We start from the raw sequence: 27,808 nt of genomic DNA on the forward strand, positions 1-27,808 counted from the left end.
CCAGTTGTCATGGTGAACCCAGTAATGCCTGAGAAATTCCTGGTGGGTGGGGATGAGGGGGTAAGGTCCCCCTTTTGTGGGGCAAAGATGCGGGGGAGGGGTTGGCACATAAAGTTCTAAAGAGTAACTGTCCCCGTCTCCCTCTTTGGCAGTGAAGCATGTCAGGTTTTCTTTGGAGCTGCGCTACTCTGGGACACGCTGGCCTGTCCCGTCGGGTGTAGACGTTTTTATAGGGCGTGCGGCGAGGTGGCCGACACCTGACCTCAGATATAAACCATCTCTAGTAGTGTTGTTGTTGTTTTTTCTCACAGTTTACACTTGCATGTGGCAGACTTTAGAAGTCTAAAAGCACCTGGGACCTCTTGTTGATATAACGGTGTTGCTGCCTTTTGATGCACTCAGAGGGTATCCCATTTCTTTTGCTTTAGTTTTTTCCCCCCCATCCGCTTACTTCTCTTCACATGACTGCGTTATGAGGGTGTGGGGGGTGGGGTTTGGGGTGACATCATCTGGGAGACAGGAGTTGTTTGGAGTTAGGATTGGGGCATCCATCGCCGGGGTGAGGCTTTATTTAGGGTTGTCCCGCATTCAACTCATCCTCCTAGTAGACAATGGGAGTGGCCTCCGTAGGTGAAGGGGGGGTAACTTACTGTCTTTGTGCCCACTTGTTTGATTTTCATGGGGTCAGTACTTACTGTAGTGCGCAGTTTAATGCTGACACTACTCCGATTCTGCAGACACTCCACAGCACATAATTGGCTCGTCATACAGGGTGTTTGAAATATGAATGCCTGATTAATGTTTAACTCATTCACTCCTAGCCATTTTCACTGAAGCAACCCCCTTCACTCCCGGCTTTTTTATTGGATTTTGACTGATTTTGCAAGGCCCACAGAATATTGTGTTCTATTGCTATAAAAATATGGAACCTACCAAAAGAAAGATTAGAGTCTCTTCTTTCATCAGGAAAAAAGTATATTTGTACCTGTTTCCGTTTTGTAGCAATTAGCATTAGAATATAACTAAGTTTCATCATTATTCACAAATCTGCTTAAAACACTGGGGAAAAGAGCTTTTTTGCAACATAGCCCTGGTTCATTTCATATGCTCTGCTGCCACCTACTGGCCGTTTGTATAATAACTAACATTGATTTAAGCAACCGCTTCAAGTCAGAGGTTGGATCAAAGCCTTCTGTATTTAAGCAATTAAAAAAAAAAAAAAAAAACGTTTAAATACGTTTTTGGGACCATGGCAATAGTTAAATTAAAACAGAACATTTTTATACGTTTTTTGGGAGCATATGAGTTAAAACGTGCACCTGCTCTGATATGATTTTCTTTTTTTTTTGCCTTTTTTTTGGCAGTTGGTGTGTTTGTTTTGAATGTCCACTAAAACAGACGCCACTCACTCAATAATATCATTCTTCACCTGTAAAAAATAAAGCATCAAACTAACATTAAGCTTAAACTTAAATTTAACATTAAACGTGTTGTGAAAATTTAACCAGTTTAAAGGTCAACCTGAAACATTTCTTGACAATAATAAGTTATGTGACCTCACTAGTCCAAACATGAAATTGTGATTACGGTAATATTACATTTGTGGAATATGAGTTGTGCTGCAAAATCCAGCCGTTTTTATCCATTTCAGGGGGCGGCCATTTTGTCACTTGTTGTCGGCTGAAAATGACATCACAGTTGCTCAGGGCTCAGCAACAACCAATCACAGCTCAGCTTCCGAATAGTAATAATAATAAATTTGATTTGTAATGCACTTTTTATTTCAACAATCTCAAAGTGCTACAGAGTAAAAAAAAAAAGTCTAACAAAAAGCTTTTGCAAAAAGAAAAGTTTTAAGAGCCCGTTTAAAAATGTCAGTAGGTGAGCTGTGATTGCGCAGCTTCAGAAAACAGGTGAGCTGTGATTGGTCGTTGCCTGAGCCCTGAGCAACTGTGATGTCATCTTCAGTTGACAATAAGTGGTAAAATGGCCACCTTCTGATATTGACAAAAGCTGCTGGATTTTGCTGCTTAACTCATATTCCACTGACGCAATATTAACCAGAATGCTGTATTTAGACTAGTGGGGCTGCATAGAACATATTATTGTCAAGATTTGTTTTTTGGGTTGACTTCCCCTTTAAAAATGATTGAAAATAGATTGTGAAATGGTGCCAAATTTTTGGGGACACCCTATTACCAGGTGCTACTACAATATACTGGAAATAGTTCCACTGCTGGTCAAACAATAGATGTGATTTCATAATTGTTTTTGTTTTCTAAAAATAAAACACGCTAACGTTAGCTTACCCAATTAGCTCTGGATGCCACCCACATTCTCCAGTTTACTCACAGTAATCGGTTGTGATGTTAAAAAATGAGACAATTCTCATCCGTTGTTGTTTGTTAGACACTTCAGACATTTGGGGAACGGTTAACGAAAGTCCCTTTAACATTTTAGCACAACTGTGGCTCGGCCTCAGTGCACAAAGCAAGGCATGTTTCAATGAGTTTGCTGTGAAAGAACTCCCCTTAACCTCATCAAACAGCTTTAGGATGAGCAACAACACAGATTGTGAGCCAACGGGTCAAATGTTCTTCTGGATAAATGGGCAAAAATTCCCACATACACACTTTGAAATGTCGTCGTGTACAAAGTGGGGGCCCACTCCATATTTTCTTTCATGTTGACCCATAACTTTTGTCCAAATAGTGTCGTCTCCTCTCAGCAAGTAGACCTTAATTGAACCAAGCAGGCACCACAGCAAGCCAACACTTCCCACATCCCGTTTGTGACAGCATCTGATTATTCAATGGACTGTTACCTTCACGCTACATTGCTCCCATTTAGCATGGAACCAGATTGAGATTTCACAGTGACCTGGTTTCATATGCTCCGGCTGCAGAGTGTAAACTGTCAACGTTAAACTGTTAAACGCGAGGTGTGACTGCGAGCTGCAGTGATCTCTGACGTGCAGCAAGTTTCAACTGTCTCACCAGGGCCTTGTATTGATAGTGACGGGAGGGCGTCACAGTAGTCAAACAGATGGTCCGCCCCGTGAGCCACTCGACTGGCGTGATTGGGATTTCACAGTTTGCTGGAAATGTATGAGTGGGACGCAGGTTGTAGTTTTCACTTTTAGCACTTTTGGAAAGCTAGTTTTGGAATTAAACACACTGTTGAGCAAGCTACTCTGGATATTTTGTGAATTAAGCTATAAGTTATTCTACATTAAAGACCCTGCGAATTCAGAGATTTGTTTGTAATTCAAATTCTATTCATTAGAAGGTAAATGCTGAATGGATGTTGAAAAGACTGGGAGCAACGTAGTGCAGTGAAACCCCAATGGCTACTCAAACTACTAGTTGATCCTTTTCTTGACAATAATATGTTATATGTGACCTCACTAGTCTAAACATGACATTCTGAATAATATTACATTTGTGGAATATGAGATATGCAGCAAAACCCAGCCATTTTTATCCATTGTGGGGCGGCCATTTTGCTACTTCGCTGTCGACTGATGATGACATCACAGTTGCTCAGGGCTCAGGCGACGACCAATCACAGCTCACCTGTTTTCTGAAGCTGAGCTGTGATTGGTTGTTACCTGAGACCTGATCAACTATCAAGTCATTTTCTCTCGACAGTGTGGCAAAATGGCCGCCTTCTGATATTGATAAAAACTGCTGGATTTTGCTGCTTAGCTCATCTTCCACTAAGCAGAATATCATATTTAGACCAATGGAGCTGCATAGAACATACTATTGTCAATCATTTTTGGGGAGGTTGACTTTCCCTTTAAATGCTTCAAGACTCAATTAATTAGACATCAATTCCACATAATGGCCCAATTGATCACACATCCGATTGTCTTCTCCATCTTGTAGCAAATACTGCAGTTATCATGCCCATCAAGTGACGATGTAAGTTAAAATGAAAGGCCTTATGCTTGGCCACATCTGTGCATGCTAATGTCTCGTCACTATTGCGCTGACAGCAGTTTTGTTTGATATGCAAATGTTCTGCTTGCGTGAGGTCACATGCTTTTCCGGAGCTGCTACGCTGAAAGGAGTTGGGGGGGAGAACAATTTGTGGAATCCGGTGGTTTTTTTTTTGCAATGCAGCATTAAAGTGTCGTCAGGGGACAAATTGGAAGGCTCCACAAATGAGTACGAATGGCCAAAACAGTCAGGTCGGGAGGGGGTCGGCGCGTTGGGCTCTGACTCGTCAAGATTGAAATCCTTGGGTTGACATTGAGCTGCACAAGCTTGTGCCAGTATTGACTTGCCTTTTGCTGCTGTCTTTGTCGTTGTCGCTGATCTTTTTTTTTTTTTTCAATCGACAGAGGCTTTATTTGTCTGCAGATAAAAACAAAAACAAGGTCAGACACTCATTTGTAGCGTTTCAACCCATTTTCCCAGACACAAACAATGTTAATGGCACGTTATTTAACAGCTTTAACATGGCTCAGATAGAGACAACAGCAAATCTGCTGCGTAGGAGTCGGAACATGTTGTCTGTCTGCTTCCTCTCCTGAGGGTAAGAGCTTTTTTGTTTCACCTGAGCTGTTTGTGCGCAGATCAACTTGTGCGGCTGCTGGCCAACAACAACTTCTCTTTGCAAAAGTGCTGCTTTGGCTCAGTTGTTGACAAATCTTTTCATCGTTAGCACCTATGTTATTTCAAACCCGCTTAGCAGGGTTGTGATAATAAAAATGCCTTTCTTGCAAACAACCACTTAGCTAACTATATTGAACTCACAGCAGTATTAGTGGAATATGAGTTAAGCAGCAAAATCCAGCAGTTTTTATCAATATCAGAAGGCGGCCATTTTGCCACTTTCTGTCGAGTGAAAATGACATCACAGTTGCTCAGGTAACAACCAATCACAGCTCAGCTTCAGAAAACAGGTGAGCTGTGTTATTGGTCGTTGCCTGAGCCCTCAGCAGTCGACAGCAAGTGGCAAAATGGCCGCCCCCTGAGATGGATTAAAAACGGCTGCATTTTACTGCATAACTCATATTCCACAAATGTAATATTAATCAGAATGTCATGTTTAGACTTGTGAGCGCACATTGTCAAGAAATGTTGACTTCCTCTTTAACCAATGTGATTCATTATAAAACTTTACATTAAGAAGTACAATTTAGGATAGCTAGCCGCTAACGCTTGGAGCAAGCGCCGCATTCTACAATGTCAGCATAATTCACTATAAATTACCACTAAATCTTGTAACACCTGAGAATCTTTGTTCATGGGTGAAATGTGTTAAAGGCTATTGTTCCTGTTACCCGATGCTTCCTTTTATCAGCAGTTGCAATGTAAGTAAATGGACAAGGAGTATTTAATGCAGAGGCTTGCTGGTGAAGTTGGTGGAGTGTCAGCGTCAGCCGTTGCTGGTCTCATGGGGGTCAGGAAGAGGGCCTTGAGAGGGGGCAGGGGCAAGTCAAATGAAATGAAAAAGCTGCCTCCACCCATTTTTATAGCCCCCCACACGCCTCCCCAAGCAGTCTTCATTCACCTTTCAGCCAGTTCATTCATGCGGGCCACTACCCAGCAACATTTAACTGTGAATGCTGAAGGCACAAACTCTCCTACTAGAGATGGATTACATTTGTGTCTCGTTTAGATGACAATTGCATTTTTGCGGATATAATATAGGTATCATAGTTTTCAATCAGCAGTGTTATATTCCAAGTACACAACTTTCATTTACTAGATAGTTCTGGGGTTTACGTGAACATGTCAAGTAATATTTTCTTTGCTTTTTTAAAAATTCACATCAATTGTAGGTGATATCATTTGCACAAGAAAACATCTAACATTGTTCTTTTCCACATTTGCTACTTTAGAATATGACATGTAGTATAAGTAGTGATGAATGAATGAGCACTTTTCATAGATTTTGTATAGTGATGTATAAATGAGTGGTTGGAGGAGCTGATTAGTTGACACAAGGGGCTGGCTTGACTTACATCAGGTGCAAACGAAAACCTAACGAGTACAACAAACAAGATATAGAAAAATGAACATAGTGAAAACATGACAAAACTAAATCTAATCCAAATCAAATCTACAAGAACACATATCATGACAGCAACTTCGCTGGATTGATATGTAGCATTTTATTTTTTTAGCAACACAAATGCTACATCAATTTGGACCACCAAAATCGTTTTTGGCAACGACATACTAGCACATGCCTTTCCGAAACACTTACGACACATGACCAAAACAACACAGTTTTTATACCTGGCCCATTTGTTTGAATGATAATGAGTTATCAATACATTTCATCCAGCCAATATTAGGGTATGTTTACATGTAAACAATAGTCCAAAATAGTGAATGGTAAGCTTTTTTCGTTGTAATTTTAGACAATTTCACATCTAAGTGACATCGAAACAGTCGCTGTTCACACAGACATGTAAAGATGGCAAAAGAATCTGTCATATGCACGTCAGGTCATTATTTGGCGGTATAATTTTGACAGGTCTGTCTATATGTGACCTGAAATACAACATTGGTGAATAATGTGACACTGCTGAATCCATTAGCAGTGTAGTAAATGTACTCTCTAGTCTTTACTAAAGTGCTGTGCTCCATCATTTATGTTTTGACCCTGACACACAGACTTCGAATACTAGACTACGGCTAGTATTTTATAAAACGACAATCGTTTTAAAAATGTTGTGCTTTGAAAAAAAATCCAAATTTCTATCAAACAATCTGCCATTGTGAAGTAAAAACCCTCAGTTTCTTTTGTCGACAGCATCACACAAAGACGTCGAATTTTTGATAATCTTCCACTCGTTCGATCTTTAACCTACATCTGCCCTCATTAGTGAAGGTTCAGGGTAGAAATGTTCTCGCTTGCTCTTTGTTTTTAATTGAACATCCGCTCGCCGGCTGCTGCTGCTGCTGCTGTGGTGGGGATTCGTCTGCAGGCTAGAATAATTAATTTCATTCTCGTGAAATCAGTCATCATGATTTCAAGGCAGGCGCATACGTAAATATAATTGCAGCGAGTCGCAGACGTCAAGTCTGAATGAAATATCTGTAACATGGCAAAATATTGTTCCCAGATGAAAAGTCCTCATCTAGATGTCTAAACAAGTGTGCTCTTTACAGTAAAGCAACAATTCTTGACCAGATTGACAGTTTAGCTGACAAACCCCAACACCTGTAAGGTTTACTCTTAAAGTAGCCATAAACATGTCACACGCGTCCTGCCCATTAGGAAATGTTGCATCAGGACACAGAGCACTCCCGCTAAGTAAAAGAATGCATTAGAAGCCGTTTCAAGTATTTATAAAAAAAAAGCCCCAAAGGGACTGTTCTCGCAGGTCAACATTGTTTGTTGTGTGTTTGTGTGATTGTTGTGTATGCCACGGATGTGTTGTTTGGACAAATGCCAATTCCCAAAAGAATGATGGAACAGCTCACTTCTAATGTTAGAAGCAGTGGAAGTAGAAGGAAATAGATAAATAATACCATGTATGTTTCTTTTTGTATCAATGATGTCCTTTTTATTCACAAGCTTCAGAGTTAGCTGCTTCCTATGATAAAATTCAAACATACATTGTAAAAACAGTTGGGTCAAAAATAACCCAATTTGGGTCAAAAGAAAGACTAACCCAACTTTATCAACCCAAAAAATTGTGTCAAATAAATAACACACTAACAACCCCCCAAAATTGGGTTGCTTTGTTGGTCATTAATTTCTTTTGACCCAACTTTTTGTCTTACATAAATAAAAAAGTTGGGTGGACTAATGTTTGACCCAATTCATATAGGGTTATTTAATTAACCCAAAATGTTGAATGTCAAATTAGTAACCCACAAAGCAACCCCATTATATTGGGTTGCTATTTAGTTTATCAATTTAATTTTACCAAACATAACTCAATAACCCAATATTTTGGGTTGATTTGTGGGTTATTCATTTGACCCAACTTTTTGGCTTAAATAACTCAAAAAGTTGGGTCACTCACTTGGCTCATTTTTGACCCAATTCAATTGGATTATTTAATTAGCCCAAAATGTTGGGTCAAATGAATAACCCACAAAGCAACCCCCCAAAAATAGCTTTGCTTTTTGGGTTATTAATTTTATTTGACACAACTTATAATTTAAAAAACAACAAAGCAGGCCAATTTTTGGGTCGTTTTGAGGGTTATTCATTTGACCCAATGTTTTGGGTTAAATAACTCAAAATGTTGGGTCAGCCCATTCTTGACCCAATTTAGGTTATTTTTGACACAACTTATAATTAAATAACCAACAAAGCAGACCAATTTTTCTTGGTTGTTTTCTGGGTTATTCATTTGACCCAACGTTTTGGTTAAATAACTCAAAAAGTTGGGTCAGCCCATTTTTGACACAATTTAGATTATTATTTACCCAACTATTCTTAGAGTAGTTGAGTAATCTAAGTTGTCATTTTGCTTGAGTGATTTTTAAGTCATGATCTCACTTACTGGGCTTGGTGCGCTATTGATGTAGTGAACATTTGCGGTGCGTAGCACTCAAGCCTCATTACCTTCTTACCTAGAGCTTGTACTCAGCGTGACCATCCTGTGCAGCTGGGTCCAAGGAAGACACGATTAATGTTAAATGTGACATCTTCACCATCAGCCATATGGTCTCCGGCGGCATTAGCGGGCTGTTGAGAGTGTGATTATTTATCAGCACTCCACTGTCATCATGATGAATGACATTATTCCAGTGGTTTTTACCATGGCTTATTGTGGAAAATGGCATTTATTTACATTGTTCAAAACAAAAAGTGAAAGGGGACTGTATTAATATTTTTTGCAATTGTGATGAATATGTTTCATTTATAGTTTAACATCCAAAAGCAGAATGTAGAATGTAACACAAGGCATTTCAGTTACAGTATGTGGTGTCTCTGTCTGAACATAAAGGCACTCGAGCGCATCATCCATTTTTCAGTCAGCTAACAAAGTGTTGCCATCAGTGTTTACCTTAAAGTATCTCCAAACAGCTGACGTGGCTCCTTGTCCACTTGCCCCCAGAGCATTTTTTATTGAGTACAGATGTCATATGAATTATTATATTTAAATATAATAATGATTAAAATGATATAATTAATACATTGAATAATTTTTTTTTTTAAGTTAACTGCTGATTATAGCAATATATGAAAACAACAAAATTGTTGCAATATTTAGATTCTGACACGAACGAATATCCAACCATCCCCGAAAAACCATTTTTTAGAGTCAAGCTTTTAATAATTGACACCATCTTAGAAGAGGGCGCTTTGAAAGATGTCTGTGGGTTGCTACGATGCACGGTGGCTGCTGATGTCTCTTTCCTCCGCCATTTGGTCACAGTGCCTTTCTGCTCTTCATCCACCCTGACTTAGTTGACATTTTCTGGGAATCCGCTGGGAGATTGGACGGTAACTTTGTGGTCTAATTAGGCTGGTCTCCCCGATTTCTTTTCACTCTCTCTCTGCCTGTCCCTCAGCAGCCAATTATCACTACCATTAAGACCTCCTGAAGACTTAAAAATACAGTATTATCCACACGGATGTATGTTTTTATACAATTCTGTGCAAAAGTCACATTTGTTGCCTTAGCGATGCTGCAATGAAAATTTAGTATTCTCTATTATGATACTAAAGTCAAGTATCTGTTTATCTGTGTTTACTATTACACTATGTCTAAATGAATCCTGTTTTACAAAGAACTGCTTTCCATCGAGACATTTGCAGTCCAAAAACCAGCGATTTAACCCTGGAGAACCCACGGGGTCAAATTTGGCCCCTATAAATTCTGCTACTCAAATAACAAAGACCTTTTTTTTTTCCAGCAGTGATTTTGTCCCTGTGTTCTTGTTTCCATTGGCCAAAGTGTGTTTGTACATTCAAAAGCCAGTTCTAAAATGCAACAAATAAAACAAAAAAATATATATTGTTTAATGTAGCTGTGTATTTGATTGATTATTTTCTTAAATTCTAAATAGTTTACTGACAGTTTTTCTTATTCTGATTTTTCGAAATGATACCCCTAAATCCCAAAAGGGTCAAATTTCGCCCTAATCCTAAATTAGGGAATAAAGGGTTAAAATTGAAAAAAATATGTATTTTGGTGTTCAGTGAATTTATAGCAGTCATTTAATGTATAATTCATAATTTTCCAAAGAAGAAAAGGGTTCTTGGGTTCTCCAGGGTTAAAGTCTATTTAACATCAATTTAATATGAAATAACCCTTCCTACATGTGTGGATGTGTACATTAACACACACATGCACACACTCGGTTCTGTGTACCGTCATGGCCCAACCCATAACCACAGTGTGTGTTTAATATTTTCCCTGGCGCCACTTCCTAGCCGAGAGGCTCCCAGAGGCCCATAAGGGTCCGAAGTGAAAGCAGCGTCACACTCCAGGTCTGGGACCTAAACGTCCCTCATTTGGCCCAGAAAGCCCCTGCTTCCCCTCCCTCTTCCTGCGCGGAGAATCCTTCCATGGAGAATGACCCATTTGAAGGATGGTCTGCTTCCTTTCAGAGGAGATTCTCCTCGTGCTCACTTTCCCAGCGTTGCATCCACGCCTGGAGCTGCGCCCGAGCGCCCATCCAAGAATGTGAGTTGGCAGAGGACATAATTAAGGCCATGTCTGTGCTCATACTCGGGCGAGCCTTGAAAAGCGCCTCTTTACTGAGAGCTGTTTATCTGGCTACTGTCGCTACAGAAAGGCGGCCATAATGGATGTGAATGGATGAAACGGGCGAAAACGGGAGGAGGCGGTGAAACGTTTGTTGCTCTGCTCAGTTAGTGATGTTATGTGCTATATTACTGTCACCTCGTGATAACTACAGTGTTGACATGTTAAGAGTAAGGGCCAAAATGAGAGCCGTATAAAAATTCCGATTTTACAAAGACTCAATATTCACTAAATGTGGTGTTTGGTTAATAATGCACTCTTAAAACCAGTGTGGATGCAGGACCTCCTCATTCGTCAATAAATATGTCAATAGCCAGAAGAAACTGTGTCAAATGTCTTTCAAGGAGGGCAAAAGTTTGCACACTTGATAGTTGATTGGGAAATTGAACGAGAACCTCTCTGTGAATGTTCGGAGATGATGGCCTGTTGTTCTTGTTTCGATGGCAAAATAGTTCAGACTGAGTCACCAGCACCAACGCTGGCTGCAGACAAGTAGTGCACAACATTCTGTCTCAGTGAATTTAAGAGTTAAGTAATTATTCGTTTTCACAAAATTGTAAAACAATTATTCAGTTTTTAGTCACATCCCTAATAATATGAGTGAGCTATTACTTATTAGATGCTGAACTGAAATGTTGTGGAATCAAATGGAATGAGGGAATAATGTAGAATATTTCTTAATTTGGAATTTTATTTGGGAATTTTATGAATGGGAATAGTTCCCAAAATGGCTTGAATGAGATCAATACGGAAGAGGATTAGGGCCAGTGAAGAGAAGGGAAAAAACGTTTGGCAGGATTCTCACTTTATTCTCAGAATTCTGACTTTAAAGTGAAAATTCTTACTTTTTCTCAGAATTTTCACTTTAATCACAGAATTCTCACTTTAAAGTGAGAATTGTCACAATTCTCACTTTTTCTCAGAATTCTCACTTTGATGTGAGAATAATAGTAGCACTAATAAAGTCACAATTCTAATTATTAAGAATTAAAGTGAGAATTCTCATTTAAAAGTCTGAATTCTGAGATTAAAGTGAGAATCCTGAGATTAAAGTGAGAATTCTGAGCATAAAGTCAGAATCCTGCCAAACGTTTTTTTCTTCTCTTCACTGGCCCTAATCCTCTTCCGTAGATGAAGATATTAAAGTTGGAATAGTTTGAATCAGTCAAGAAATGTGGAACGGGAGGGAATCATGAAATTAAATTTGGGGAATTTGTTTTTTAATTAGAATTTTGATATGGAATGAAGGAATAATGTGCAATAATATCTCTTAATTTTCAATTTTGTTATGGAATTAAAGGAATGGGAATATCTTCCAAGATGTCTTAATTCTGAATAAATTGAACATTTTGAGGTTGAAATGGTTTGAATCTGTCAAGAAATGAGCAAGAGAACAATATGTCGTAACATGGGAATTTTACTGTAAAAAATTTGGAGATTTTTGGAATGTTGAAAATTGTCCCTAAATTGATTCGAATTGGTTGTTTAAATGTAGAATGGGCACTTTTTGTTGCTATTGAATATCTAATTGGGGGAATGTATTTATGTGGGGTTAAAAAATGAAATGTGGAATTCTGTAAAAGTGGGAATTTTTGGAACATGAAAATAGTAGCCATGTTTCAGATATTTGTCTGTATGTTGTGGGTCTTCATTCAGTATTCTGTTGCTATATCAGCTCTTCTTTATATGCAAATAGCGCCTCGCGTACACAGGTGTGTGTGCGTGCGTGTGAGCACGTGTGTTGACAGTACAGTGTGAATTAGTCCCGCTTGTTTCTGTACTTCCTCCACTTGGGTCACGTATTATTGCTGTGTCGGAGGCTCTTGACTGAAAACAGAGGGATTAGAACCGTGTCAAACATGCTTCTGTTTCCACTTCCTCTATGCGATTGCGAAACCCCTCCTGCCCCCTCTTCCTCCTCTTCCTCCTCTTCCTCTTCCTCTTCCTCCTCACTCCCTCTCCCAGCTGGCATCCTACTTTTTAAGCTCGCCTGATGCCAAACGGTGATCTGGTAACTTTGGGAAGTTTTCTGTTTGTTTGCGCGAGTTGTGCACACAGGTTCTGCCCTCTGGCCGGCGTCCAGGCTCCGTAAACAAAACGGCCCATTGATTGTTTGGGAGAGGGGAGACGGTGGGCCTGTTTTCACCACACGTTTGAGTCGATTGAGCTGATTTTGTGTTTGCTGCCTGAGGCATGGCCTATTATGAAATATGTGATGACATTTATTCAACATTAACTAAAAAACCTAACAATAACCTTAACACTTAAATCTGCATGCAAATTAACTTCATGGCTGACAACAAACATTACATGATCAATTTTTAACTAAACAAGCTTGCTCAAATGTATGTAAACTAACTGGTACTTGTTTTTTCTTTTAAACAAAATCAGACTTTCAATCACATCCCGCAGACTGAGAAAAAAGGAGAGACTTCATTCTTTAGCTATTTCCAACCCTTCAAATTGTTTAATAACATATAAAAATACAAAATGAGGTGATAACAGACTTATAGTATGAATTTGTGAAAACAAAGGAAATTGACCATATTTAGACATAGTTTTCCACCCAATAATTAATGATATGTTGGGTTTCTAGGGTTTAAAGAATGTTAAAGTCAAACATACCCAGAAGTGTTAAAATTGTATAATTAATACATTTGTGCTCATAACTTTACATACGCTGTCGGTAGGCCTATGTAAACTTATGAGCACAACTGCATATATAAGATATTCACCACTAGTTGCCAGATGAGCACAGCTGTAACTGATTGATTGTTTTAAAACACGCAGAAATTCTTACCTTTCTTCTCTAGCTGGTTGTACGTAATATCTTTTTCATAATAGTTCTTAATGTCACTAGCAGGGGGAATCACAAAATAACTCCTAATAACAACATATTTTGGTCAACAGTAACAATATTTTAATGATGCAGCAATTTGCGATCATTTATAGTTTCATTTGAAATGATATCTTTGTGCCATCCCAAATTGAAATCATTGTATTGGATGTGATAAAGTAAATCATTATTTTGAGGACATTTCTCAAACTATGTGGCGCCTAAATATAAGCTTTACAGTGTGGGAAATGGATATTGTAAGTTACTGTGTAGACTCGTGACAGATTTGAAGAGAAAGGCAAACAATGAGCATTTACATGATGTGGTACGGGAACAAGTGAATACAAAACAAGTGATTAACCGGACTGAGAAACACTTCAACTGTTGAACTAGAGACTTGGCATGTAAAATGAAGAAACATTTCTGCTTCCGGACAAAGAAAGGAGGAGTCTTGCACTGAATGCAAGCGTAAAATTCTTGATTAGGAGTTGGGATGTATTGAAAGGAAACATAAGCTTGTTCTTTCTTGGTCATGGCGTATGTCTATTATCATTTGTAGAACGCATAGCAGGAGATAAACTCTTCTTTTGAACCAAGAATTTGAGCAAAGAGTTTCATATAAGCGTCCTCCTATTGTAGGCTGTGTTCATACTTGGCAGGTGTGCTTGGAACTTTAGTGCGATGGTGTCAACTGTGCGGTTCATTCGGTCAAGTGTGAACAATATCGTTTGAAACATGCTACTTGAAGAGGTGGTCTTGGTTCACTTGCAAGTGAACTCAGGTTTGGTTTCATTCGCTTGAGTGAACATAGACATGGGACCATGCAGTGTTAACGTGAACCTCGTCAGAGTGCGGAGGAACTCCTGGTGCTTTAATGTACAGAAATCCTCCGCTATTTATGGAGAATAGTGAAAAGCAAAGATTCACTGTGGCTTACACTAATCTACGCTTTAAAAAAACAAATAGGTGAATTTGTAACTGGTGGACTGTGAATATGGATGATTTACTGACTGTAGCTGCTGTAAAATTTAGGGGCATTTTGTGACATGTCAGCCAATAAAACACTTACATAAACATACTGTAGCCGATGTAAACTAGCAGAGCGGATTTACTGCTGTTGAAGCCATACAAGATTTATAACTCATTTTCCAGTTTTGGATTAGGCATTGTGTACAAAGAGTAAAAGTGCAAATATCCCTGGCATCTTATTCCCTGAATTTTCTTTTAAACCGATTAAGTATCAAAATAAGAATGGTGAACACCATTATCCTGGTCAAGTGATCGTGTTCAAAGTTTATACTGTGACATCAATGCTATTCGTTAGCCAGTTCATTGTGATCTATGTTTTGTGCTACCATTAAGGCTAGTTAGCTGACGAAAAGAAGCTGTGTGTTTGCTCAGATATACAATGTGTAATTCTGTTTTTAATAATTGTTAGTTTTCCTGTAAAGTTCAACTTGAAGTCTAAATAAATGGCTTTAATAGTTATTTATAATTTTCTACTGTGACATCGATGCTATTCGTTAGTTTGTTGTGTTCTTTATTTTGTGCCACCATTAAGCTAGGGCTAGCGAGCTAACTTACGAAACGAAGCTGTGTGTTTGCTTGAGTTTACAATGTGTAGTTCTCTTTTTATTTGTGTTAGTTTTACTGTTAACTTCAAGTGGGTTTAGCAATAAATGGCTTGAATGGTTATTTATAAGTTTCTACTATGACATTGATGCTATTCGTTAGCCAGTTCCTTTTGTTCTTCATTTTGTGCTACCATTAAACTAGTGCTTGCTAACTTTTCCAAAACGAACCTGTGCGTTTGCTTAAAAATATAATATGAAATTGTCATTTTATTTTTGTTAGATTTACTGTAAACTTCAACTGTGAGTGTCAATGAATGGCTTGAAACAAGCAAACACAGACTTTTTTTTCAATAACTTTTCACTGTTTGCCAAACTGCACACTGCACATTACAGTCAAGGAGGACAGAATAGTATTGTATATAGTTGACTGTTAAAGGATATATAAAAGATAAAATCAACAAAATAGTGTATGTATAAAAACAGTTGTGATGTATGAATAAGGTTGATAAGAAGTGCAAATATAAGTTGTTTTTGTTGTGTTAATTCAGCAGATATAACATGCAAATATTAAAAATAATAATAATGTTTTCGTGTGAACACAGTAGTGGCAGTTTCACTATCAAGCACATTATGTTCCTTTGTGTGTTTGTAGATGGCATCCACTCCGTGTCAGCCCAGTGCCTTCTTCAGGTCACTATCATCACAGATGAGATGTTGTCCAACAGCATCACACTGAGGCTAGCCAACACCTCTCAGGAGCACTTCCTGTCCCTGCTGCTTGCTCAATTCCTGGACGGCGTGGCCCGCGTACTCTCCGCAGCCCCCGAAGATGTCGTCATCTTCAACATTCAGGACGACACCGACGTCAGCGCCCGCATCCTGAATGTCAGCCTGTCCGTGGCCGTGCCAGGCGACGCCCCCCAGCGTCCTCCGGGCCTCGGAGAGCGCGGAGAAGACGACGGCAGGAGAGGGTCCGACGGCGGAGGGTCGGAGTTTTTCGGTTCCGAGGAGCTCCAAGAGAGGCTGTACTTGAACCGGAGTCTACTGGCTCAGATTTCCTCTCAGGAAGTTCTGCCATTTGACGACAACATCTGCCTGCGTGAGCCTTGTGAGAATTACATGAAGTGCGTGTCCGTGCTCAAGTTTGACAGCCTGGCACCCTTCGTGGCGTCCGACACCATCCTGTTCAGGCCCATCCACCCCATCGCCGGCCTGCGCTGCCGCTGTCCCGCCGGTTTCACGGGAGACTACTGCGAGACCGAGATCGACCTGTGCTACTCCAAACCCTGTGGCGTTCACGGCGTGTGTCGCAGTAGAGAGGGAGGCTTCACCTGCGAGTGCATGGACGACTATACAGGTGAGAAGCCGCACTTGTAAAACTCTCTATTGCCAAGGAAGTAAATAGAATTTGGTGATCACCTGTGTATCACAGGAGCTTAGTTGGGGACCTTCTCTGCCTCTTTTTCTTGCTTTTAACTAATCTGCATCTCTTGGAATAGACTTCATGGTAAATTGAGTGCACTTACATCGCACTTTATTTTCACCATGTATTGTCCAAGGCGCTAACAAGCCTCATGTTCACTTATTTTCTTTTCTTTCTTTTTTTTTAAACATATCAGTGTTTTTCCTTTTTAGTTTAAAATAACTTTACTTTAACTTCCAGGATCCCTCCCTGTACACTGACCAATGGCAGAATCCAGAGTGTTTTTTTTCGGCATTGGTAAAGTTTTAGCAATAGCAAGCTAGCGCTAAGCTAACCTGGGATCCTTAGGAAGCTTTAACGGATCCATTTAGGCCAGTTTCTCTTATTGATCCTGATGACTGTCATCCTACTGAAAACAAAAAACAAAGTGCTGACTGATTACCCAGTGTCATGTGGAATTGTAGAAGCGTGACATACATTAAGTAAAAAATTAATAAAATAAAATACATTTTACCTGATTGGTTTTCCATTCAAAGTCAGGTCACTTTCTTGAAACTAATAAACCGTAACAGAGAACTGGACTAACAATTTGATGAATAAAGACCAAAAAGTTCTAGTCAGGTTACTTGGTCCTTAGTTTGCTCACATTGGGGCAAAGTAGGGCAGTGAATTGCCACATCCAAAATGACAGTTTGAAATGTTGATTATCACCACCTACAGGACACTCATATTTGACTTGAATTTTGAACCCTCTGTTCTCATCCAAAAATATATTGCAGCTGATCTAAACCTCAAAAGACTTTTTTGTGTAAGTGCTTTGAGTTGAGCTGAAGCTGTGTTGTCCACTTATGTATCAGAACATCTATAAATAAGCTGTAAGTTCACCTGCAAAGGTATTCACTCCCACACTTGAATATTCAGCCTGAGACGCAGCAGGAACGCTACAAAGCTTTAAAAGTAATGTTCCCTGGCTGTTGAATGCATTACGGTCACACAATATAAAAACATACTAATTACCACATGCAGTATGTTGAGATAGAAGCTTCCATTTTCAGTGATAATGACAGGAGTGTGACTGTTGGCAGCAGCAGCTGCTACACAGCTGCAGGAATATCCAAAACATTCACATTCACAAAAAAATCACATTAACATTCACATTCTCAACTGGATTAAAACCGACTCATATTAATTTAGCAGATAGAGAGACGCGGGAAATAAAATATGTTAATCAATACAGTATGCATATCATGGGAGTACGTCCCCAAACTCTTTATTGGAAGGTTAAGTAGGCCAAAAACTGACTTTTAAAAGTTTTGTACTCTTTGAAGCAGCATGTTAATTGTCTTTAGAACATAAGGGCCCTGTTTTGTCATTTGGGATTTGAACCCCCATTATTGTAAAGATTCCATGTACCAATATTAAGTTCACTATTCACAATACTGTAAGATAATAATAATAACTAGAAAAATTCCCGCGGGAATTTTGAATGGGACTGCTGACTCTTGCAAGGTGGAAAGACGCATGTAGTACTTGTAGCAATAGTAGTAGTAGTAGGACTTTTAGTAGTAGTACTTGTAATAGCTAAAAAAGCAGTATTTAAATAGCAGTCCATTCCATTTAATTTAAAAAAACAATAATAATAATGTTGTGTTTTTTTAGAAAATGTGTCTAAAAAAATGTAAATGAGCTGAACAGTTTAAAATTTAAACGACTGGAATCGGTCAAGAAATGTGGAAGTTAACCATAATCAACATAAACTAAAAGTATCTTACTGTCCTTAAAAAAATGTAAATGAGCTGAACAGTTTAAAATTCAAATGACTGGAATCGGTCAAGAAACGTGGAAGTTAACCATAATCAACATAAACTAAAAGTATCTTACTGTCCCTTTAAGAAACATGCACATTCACGCACACACATTGGAACTTTAACATACTGGAAACATCACGCACACACATTCCATTGATATTGTATGAGAGACGCACACCTCGAACAAAAGCCTCTCACGACTTAAAATAATAAAATAAATATAACAGTTGGGTCAAAAAGGGACTGGTCCACTGCTTGGGTCAATTTGACCAATCTTTCTGGGCTGTTTAGCACAAGGCAACCCTTTTTTTTTTAACCTAACAGCGGGTTGAGGAGTCAATTTACATGGAAATGTGAACTCTGTTGCTAACAAGAAAATCAGAACATACTGAAATGCATGAAGCATTTCTCACATGAGTGAAATCATGCTGACTGATGTTCCAAACATGTTTCCTGCCCACATGACTCTCCCTTTGCGACAACACGCCGTTCCATTATCCCACATCCGACATTCCAATGTTTTCTTTCACCTGCTGCATATATTCCAGCACCTGAAATAGCATCCGAACGTGTGGGCCCCATCAGCAGGTTGAGTGGCACTTACAGCTTCTCGTGCACGGTTTGTGGGTGTCAGAGCTGAACTGCGGGCGCTTTTAACGGGAGTTGTCATGCGAGTGGGTGAAAGTGGGCGGATTTTCACTCGTTTCCCCCACAAGCAGCAGACTTGGCTGGAGTTAGCGAAGGGTTGTGGAAGGCGGGTCTTTTGAAGCTGTCATACTGTCGCGGTCGCTCATGCAGGTTTTATTGAGTGTGGGTTTTTTTTTTTTCTCTCTCACGACTTCAGGTCGTGTTGATCAAAGCTCTCACTTTGTGTGGTTCACGTAGCTAAGTGCTGCAATTAAAGCTGGATGAACAATCTGAGGAATAGTTGAGCGTTTATGGTGCATGGATGTGTGAATGCGTGTGTGTGCTTTGGATCTGTTGGACCGTAGGCGTTTGCCAGATGGTAGCGATGGGGGAAAAACAGAGGAGAAATTGTAGCCATCATTTTCAATACTCTTTAGAAGGACAGAGTGGAAGATTTTGATTGTGTATTGTGAAGAGATGGGCAATACAACAACTATTAAGTCTTTAATAAATAATACTGTAAAGGGAGTGAAGTGATTTTATTTGATTTGATGGGGCAATAGACTGATTAATCACTTCTATAAGCATTCAATAAAGGCAGCCCTAACTTGATGCATGTTGCTGATGTGTGCAAAAATGTAAATCGGTGGTGTCCAAAATATGGCCCGGGGGTCATTTGTGGCCCGCTATCTATTTTTAAGTGGCCCGCATCTTATACTAAAAATGCCTTTACTAAAAGAAAAAAAAAAACTAAAAAAAAAATTATATGTAGTAGAGCTATTATAAATATAAAAATACGCAAATGAACTTAAAAAAAAAGTCCTAAATTATTAGCCTTATAGAAAGCTGTTCAGGTAGCAGTTTTTCAAAAAAACTGATTTTGGTGTACTTGATCAATTAAAATTAAAATAAATCAAAGTGACTCTTGCATCCTTCGATTTTTCTGTATGGGGCCCTCGGAGGAAAAAGTCTGGACACCCCTGGTGTAAATATATAAATATTTTAAATCCCTTCCATACTGGAACGAGCAGCAACAACATTCAAAGGCTTGCAAAGATGAAAGTGCGGATTTGCAATGGTGAAAATGTTGGCTCTTAGTTTGAATCACAACGCAAGCGAGTGAACCAACAAGAACATGTCGAGTCGTGAGAGAACACCCCCACTTTCTTCACAGTGTGCTGGCACCCCGCTTGTTTTTGTCATGCTGCTTGCGTTCATCCAAAATTCATTTATGGGTTTTGAATGTGCTCGGAACAAATCTTCTTTTCAAAAGCGCCTCACACTGCTGCCAACGAATGACAACCACTTCAACGTATCTCTGAGAGAAGAATACAAAAAATTCGACTAATCCTGGCTGATAATTCGAGAGATGAATGACTGTGTATAAGAAGAGATTCAATTCAATATTATATTAAATCCAAAATATTGCCGTTAGGGGCTCCAACAAAAACAAACATAATAGCTTGTTAGGGGGAGGGCCAAAGGTTCCTTGTAGCGATTATGTCTCAATCAGGAGCTGCACATACTCACGCTGACCTCATTGCCTTATTATCAAGTGTGTAATTAAAAGTTGAGCTCGGTGCTTCTTCCAGAGGGACGTCGGTCTCTCCTGTTACCTAGCAGCCTGACAACGCCCCACTAGCTTTTACGTCTCTCGGGAAATGTCCTCTGTTGTTGCATCTTTATGGTATTAAGCCAAGGCTCATACGTTTTACCAGAAGTGGGAGGAAGTCACATATGAGCACATCTCAAGTCTTAGCATTCAATTCTTAAGCAAATTCAAAGTTAATCTGGCAAAAATCAAGCAAGTTTAGTCAAGTCACAATATTAATGCTTCATGAGAGAGCCTTAGAAGCCGTATGTCCAAATATGGGCAAATTCATTTTTTTATTTTTTTATTGAAAATCCACACTCTAAAAATTGATAGGTTTAAAAAAAATAAAATAAAATAAAAATCTGGTAGGTTAAGAACATACTGGCTTGATTAACCAATAGATTTGTGAGACATTGACCATTCGAGGTGGTTACGGGCATACTAATTTTATTGGTTAGCCAAACAACCAATGAAATTGGTTACAATAGAATGTAAGTCTAGATAGATCACTTGGAAATATATTTATTGCATAAATTTATTGGATTCTAAATCTATTTATTAATCACTTATTATTATAAGTGATTGCAATGTATTATATATTTAAAAATATATATATAGTGTTTAAAAATGGAAATGTATGTCTAGATACAGATAAGCGTGTCTGCCCTGAGACTGGGAGTTTGTGGGTTCAATCCTTGGCCAAAGATTATACAAATGGGACCCATTTGCCTCCCACAGGGTTGGAATCGGGGGGTTAGATCACCAAATGATTCCCGAGCGCGGCCCCCTCAGGGGATGGGTCAAATGCGGAGAGCAAATTTCACCCCACTTAGGTTGGTGTGACAATCAGTGGTCTCGGGATTCCCGAAAATGTCAGTCTCGAACACAGATTAACCATCATCTAGGTCAGAATGACCAATTTGTATCGGTTGGCCCAATCACCAAAATATATTGGTTGAAAACACCTACCATTTTAGAGTGGTTGTTTTAACCAAAGGATCTATCGGACACATAAATACCAGCTAGATTGGTCAAATTTAACCTTTTTTTTGGTAGATTTGACCAATCTGTTTTTAGAGTGCATGCTATTGGTTTGTGCCCACGATATCTGTTATTTTTGCACATTATTAACAAATTTAAAGTGTTGGAAATATCTTAGAAACAAATCTATTAGCTCTGTTGAACACTTGAAGTGTCTGAGAAATGCCATAAAACTCTGCGGGAGCTGTGCAACATTTTGGCGCCTCAAGACTGGATGTTTTTGTCAATATATTGACTTTTAACACTCTTGTTTCCTTTTGTGAAGTAATTAAATTGGAAAGATTTTTTTTTTCAGAAAAGTAGTGAGATGCGAGGAGGAATCCTGCCCAACTGCACCAATTGTTTAAAGCCTGAGTCGAGCTGAATACCAAGTCATATTCAAGTCGAGTAATTTCATCAATTTTAACCAAGCAAGTTCTGTGTTTTTTTTTCTGCTAGCTAACATATAGAAGGGTAGAATATTTTTTGCTGCCATTGACTTTATAATGCAAACATATTGACTTTGTCAATGTTTCATGAGTGTACTCTTTAATATTCTCAGTTTGTGATGCTTTGAGGAATGATATATATATACATTTTTTAAACACAGTACATAATTTAACTTTGGCTCATATTCCAACCGCATTGATCATTTATGCATGCATCAAGTAAACATTAAAGGCCGCGGCGCATCTTCCGCCCATCTCCGAGGTGTCTGTGCAATTTGCCGCCTTAATGATTTATGCCGGCAGCAAGCGCTCACACGTAGTCGCTGCTTATTATGACTTGTTTGAATTATTAATCAGGATATGGTGAGCATTTGTCACTCTGAGCTCTGCTCCCTGCTGTCGCACTCACCTGGCAACTTTGTGCGACAGCTTGGCAGCGTGGATGCTGGAAAGAGTGTCGACGTCTCATAGGGGACATCTTCTTGGAAAGGTCATCAGTGTGAGGGAGATGCGGTATCTAAATGTGGAGTCTGTGATCGACAATGTCATCCAACACACCCATGACCCTAATGAGGTCAAACAGTTTAGAAAATAGAAATGGATGATCCGTGTCTTCCAGCATCGTGGATTCACCCCCACCGACCGAACGCACACCCCAGCAGCTCTTAAGCAAACTTTCAGTGGACCGTGATTAATGATCCCAAATGAAAGGCTAGTGTATGTTGCAGATGTGGGCCGCCACTGTTACATTTGCAGCACGAGTCTCCGACTTTGACACACATTACAGCGCAGGCGAGGGAGCTGTGACACGGGATGGAGAGCTCGGTGGAAAATGTTTGAAAATAAGTTTATTCAAGGCATGCTGGTGGCTAATACAGACACTCATTGAGCACTGTAGCAATAGTATATCATTTAGACATTTGAGAGTAGTAATATTTGCTGCAGCCGCAGCTATCAAATATTTTGGTATTCGGATATACTACTGAAAATTGGATTGAATATTTTAATATTCGGATAAAATAAAAAATACAGTATATTTTTGCTTGGCTAAAGAACAATTATGACTACACAAGAAAAAGTAACACATTTCACTTAATAATAATGAACACCTATTGGTTTAAATTTTTACATAATCAACATCTTCCCCCTAAATTTAAACCGCATATCAGCAAATTGTATTTTCTTCTCTAGAAACATCCGTAAGTGAGATTTTGGACTGCGAGACAAAGTGACATTAGAGGAGGCACAGTAGCGATTTTTCCGGCTAAAAAGACACATTTGAATAAGGCGCTGCAACTGTGTCATGCTGTCAGCATTAAAGTGCGTAAAGTCATTTTCGGCAATTAAACTGCCTTTAAAAAAAAGTCAGACAGCTCTTGTTAGCCTATTTAGGGCACTTGCTTAGCGGTTAGCTGCCAACTACCTGCTGCTAACGCTGGGAACAGGCGCCACATTTTACATCAATGTAATAAATTACAGTCTTATTTATTTATTTATTTTTTTGTGTCCTTAATTTGAGATTGAACATGCTTTCTAAATGATTTTGTTTTGATATTGGTGGCAACAGTTTGTGATGGCAATTTAAACTAGCCAACTTCCTGTCAGAAAGAGAGCAGTCAAGTCAGCCTCAATACCACCACATGCTGCCAACAACTTCAAAATAAAAGCATATATTAGCATACATTAGTGTATTTGGGAAGATTTTATTTTTAAGTTGGTCTTTTGGCTACAGCTACCTTAACTGCCTTCCCAACCATGCACACCAACTAAACGGCTACCCGAGGCAGGAAAAAAAAAATCCTCAAGCATTTTTTTGAGTCTCAAATTAATCAAGCACTCATTTTACTTTTATTTGAGAGATACAATTTGGATATTATTTTGGTATTATTATTTAATGTTCTCTATGTCCTAGGAGAGCGCTGTGAGCTGTCGTCGCGCTCCGGCCGCTGTGCTGCGGGAGTCTGCAGGAACGCCGGCGTGTGCGTGAACCTCCTGGTGGGCGGGTTCAAGTGCGAGTGTCCGTCGGGCGGCTACGAAAAGCCCTACTGTGAGATGACCACGCGCAACTTCCCACCAAATTCCTTCCTCACCTTCAAGGGTCTCCGCCAACGCTTCCACTTCACCGTCTCGCTCACGTAAGCTGCAATACTCGCATCACATAGATGTCACCTGTTACTAGGTTACTTGTGCTAGTAATATGGCATACTTTACATCACCTGGATTATATATTGATATATATATTGAAAGATTTTTTAAGTTCACGGCAAGTCTGGGTTTTGTCAATTATGCCATTTCTGTATGTGTTCTCAACCGTGTATCCGAAATGCTCAGACACTGCTAATTTAAATGAGTTTGCAGGGTCCGTAATTTCAGGCATTTTTGTTGTATTAACTATGTTTCTTCGTCTCCTTCTCTTACTCGCTTAAATGAACAGCATAAAAGACTAGCATTAGCGGTAGCCACAAGTAGTCACATGACTCACATTTGCTGAAGAAATGTTCAGTAAAGTTACTTTTTAAAGCAAGTAATCAGTAAAGTAACTAAAGTCACAAATTATGTATTATACATCAGTTAAGCAGGGTGGTCCGTATCTGCTAAATGTAACTATTAAAGTAACTCATAAGCTAACTTAGTTACTCTTTAAAGCACATAATCAGTAACGTAACTAAAGTCACTAATTATGTGGCAAAACAGTCTCATTTTTATGTTAAGCAGGGTAGTCTTTATCTGCTAAATGTAACTATTAAAGTAACTTTTAATCTAACTTAGTTACTTTCTAAGCAAGTAACCAGTAAAGTAACTAAAGCCACTATTTGGCAAAACAGTGTAATTTTTATGTTAAGCAGGATAGTTCGTATCTGCTAAATGTAATTATCAAAGTAACTAATAAGTTAACTTAGTTACTTTTTAAAGCACATAATCAGTAAAGTAACTAAAGTCACTAATTATGTGGAAAAACACAGTGTTATTTATTTTTTATGTTAAGCAGGGTGGTCTTATATGCTAGATGTAATTAAGTAACTTGTAAGCTAACTTAGTAACTTTTTAAAGCACTTAATCAATAAAGTAACTGAAGTCACTAATTATGCGGCAAAACAGTGTCATTTTTATGTTAAGCAGGATGGTCCGCATCTGCTAAATGTAACTATTAAAGTAACTTGTAAGCTAACTTAGTTACTTTTTAAAGCACATAATCAGTAAAGTAACTATGTTACTTTTAAAGCAAATAATCAGTCAAGTAACTAAAGTCACTAATTATGTGGAAAAACAGAGTGTCATTTATTTTTATGTGAAGCAGGGTAGTCTTATATACTAGATGTAATTAAGTAACTTGTAAGCTAACTTAGTAACTTTTTAAAGCACTTAATCAATTAAGTAACTGAAGTCACTAATTATGCGGCAAAACAGTGTCATTTTTATGAAAGCAGGATGGTCCGCATCTGCTAAATGTAACTATTAAAGTAACTTGTAAGCTAACTTAGTTACTTTTTAAAGCACATTATCAGTAAAGTAACTAAGTTACTTTTAAAGCAAATAATCAGTAAAGTAACTAAGTTACTTTTTTAAGGTAACTGTGGCAACACGGGCTGTGCATCACCTGTATCATCTACTCTGTATCTCCTCCATTGCTCTTCGTGCAGTGTGACTCAGTGCTCATCCACCTCCACACACCTCTCAGGATATCATTGAACATCAGGCCTCTTCTGTCAAGCCATTGCGTTCACATTCTAGCACCCGACCTAAAAATAAATGCCGAACCACTGTTAACCAATAGAGCACATGACATCTGTGCATTTTTTTTAATGGCTAGTGGAAAGAAGGGAAAGTGTATTTTTGTAGAGCTGAGATCCTGCAGTCAATGTGGAGATGAATGTTAATACATTATCCTTAGAACTTTGTTTTTTTTTGCCATTTGATTAGTAGAAATCCATCCTTCATACAATGGAATAGGCAATAAAAGCACGCTGTTTTGAAATCCGAACATAACCGATGTCGCCAAGTATTCCAGATGACATCAGAGGGAATGTGACAGCTATCACGCTTGCATCACCGCTCCACCTGCCCGACAGGAATTGACCCTCACAATGTCTATAGGTGAAAATAATACCCCCCTTGTGATCCTTCTGGGCCCGGCCCTCCTTTAAGCCCGGCTCGAGTGACCGTCTTTTTTGATGGAGAACCGCCCCGACCAGTTTGAAAAGCAATCTACATTTCAGCGGCGGGTCACAGAAGCAGCGACGTAAAAGGTGCCGATACTCCTAACCCGAGGCGGGTGAAGGAGAACAAGTAGCGGTGACACTTGAACCGACGCCGATCGGGTTTCGCCCAGGAACAACTTGTGTTTTGATGGACAGATTAGAATGCAAATATTGTTTATGTTGGGCCACAGGTTTCCTTATGCAATCACGTTTAAGTCTGAGATTTGATCAATAATAAATATTTGATCAGCACTGATTGAAAATGATCATAATATTGAACCATATCAAATTGTCTCCTAATTTTGCTCATCTTGACATACAGTATGTGCTAGTGTAAAATACTGTGCGCACATATTGATGAATAATAAATACAATAAAATGAACATGTCAGAAATCAATCAATTAGTAAGCCAATATTAAGAAATCAGCAGTTATTTTCTAACAATCCATCTAGTGATTGTACTGTATACAGTACAATTTAGTATTACAAACAGTACTGTATAGATGCCCCAATGAGTTAAGGTCCCCGCTTTATTCCTCCTCAGTGCACACGTCTCATGCATCGCAGCATGTTGGCATCGCGTGACATGCTTCCCCACATAAGGGCAGACTGGTTGTTTTTTTTACTGATGGGTGCCTAATGCGACACAAAGTGATGTGCGTGGTTACTTCCAGCTGATTACTCTCATAGTTCCCGAGGCCCTGGAGGGGGTCAAGGTAGTGGAGCCTTTTAAATTGATACGTCAAAGACCACAAAGGGCTGCCGAGTGAGAGAGTCCGAATCATTCTTTTGGTTTTGTGAGTTTATTAGGGCATTTTCTAAATTCTGTCGCCGTCGTTTGTATCGGCATCCTCTCTCCGGCAAGGTGCCGATTTGGCTTTTCTGTGTAAGCAGTCATGCCCATGGCTCTTCTCCACTTACTGCACCAATAGCATCACGTACGTTTGGGATTGGGGGGTAGGACGACAGTTATAAGAGGGGGGTAGGCAGCTGCTCATGTTGTCTGGGAGCATCCATTAAAAGTGGGAGTTGGGAATGACATCTCCGAAAGACATTATAGCTGCATTCAGGATCAAAAGACAAATGTCTTATTTGACCTAATAAATCACATTATCTGCATGATACAGATAATAATGCCTGCGACTCAACTCTATTGGGCATCTCTAGTTCGTCAGGAAGGACTTGGGCTTTGCAACCAGAAATTCACAGTTGGACTGCAGACATAAAATGTCAACTAATTGTCGGAAAGATGCTTCCTAACTACTGTTGAGGTGCCCATGAGCAAGAAGCCACCCCCCCCTCACCTCCAACCCTATAGTTCAAGAGGTGCAGCGCTGTTTGCATGCCCCTTGTGTGGTGTGTAACACAAAAAAATGTGTGTAATTTGACTTTGACATAACGATTTGTCATGGGGAAGAAAATATTCAATTTTAGCAACAATTCGGTGTGTGCGGTATATATAGTCGTATAGATATGAATTACAGGAAGAATATTTGACTGTTTGAGATGACTTTGTCTTTTAGTATTTGTTTAACATACATCAGAGGGGAAAATAGGCTGATTAATTTTATTTTATTTTTT

General features: G+C 39.1%; 1 protein-coding gene across 4 annotated transcripts in view; it reads left to right on the forward strand.

The window, feature by feature from the left end:
* celsr2 (cadherin, EGF LAG seven-pass G-type receptor 2) overlaps positions 1-27,808 on the forward strand; it is a 65,480-nt gene that overhangs the window by 11,575 nt on the left and 26,097 nt on the right. For all 4 annotated transcript variants that reach the window (XR_013295119.1, XM_077573906.1, XM_077573907.1 and 1 more), the window contains exons 2-3: positions 15,759-16,463; positions 23,940-24,162. Coding sequence is in view for 3 of the 4 variants with exons in the window: in XM_077573906.1 (XP_077430032.1) it covers positions 15,759-16,463; positions 23,940-24,162 (928 nt within the window). In the remaining variant the exon portion in view is untranslated. The remainder of the gene's footprint in view (positions 1-15,758; positions 16,464-23,939; positions 24,163-27,808) is intronic.

This window comes from Vanacampus margaritifer, chromosome 8 (genome assembly GCF_051991255.1).
Source record: "Vanacampus margaritifer isolate UIUO_Vmar chromosome 8, RoL_Vmar_1.0, whole genome shotgun sequence".
Taxonomy (NCBI): Eukaryota; Metazoa; Chordata; class Actinopteri; order Syngnathiformes; family Syngnathidae; genus Vanacampus; species Vanacampus margaritifer.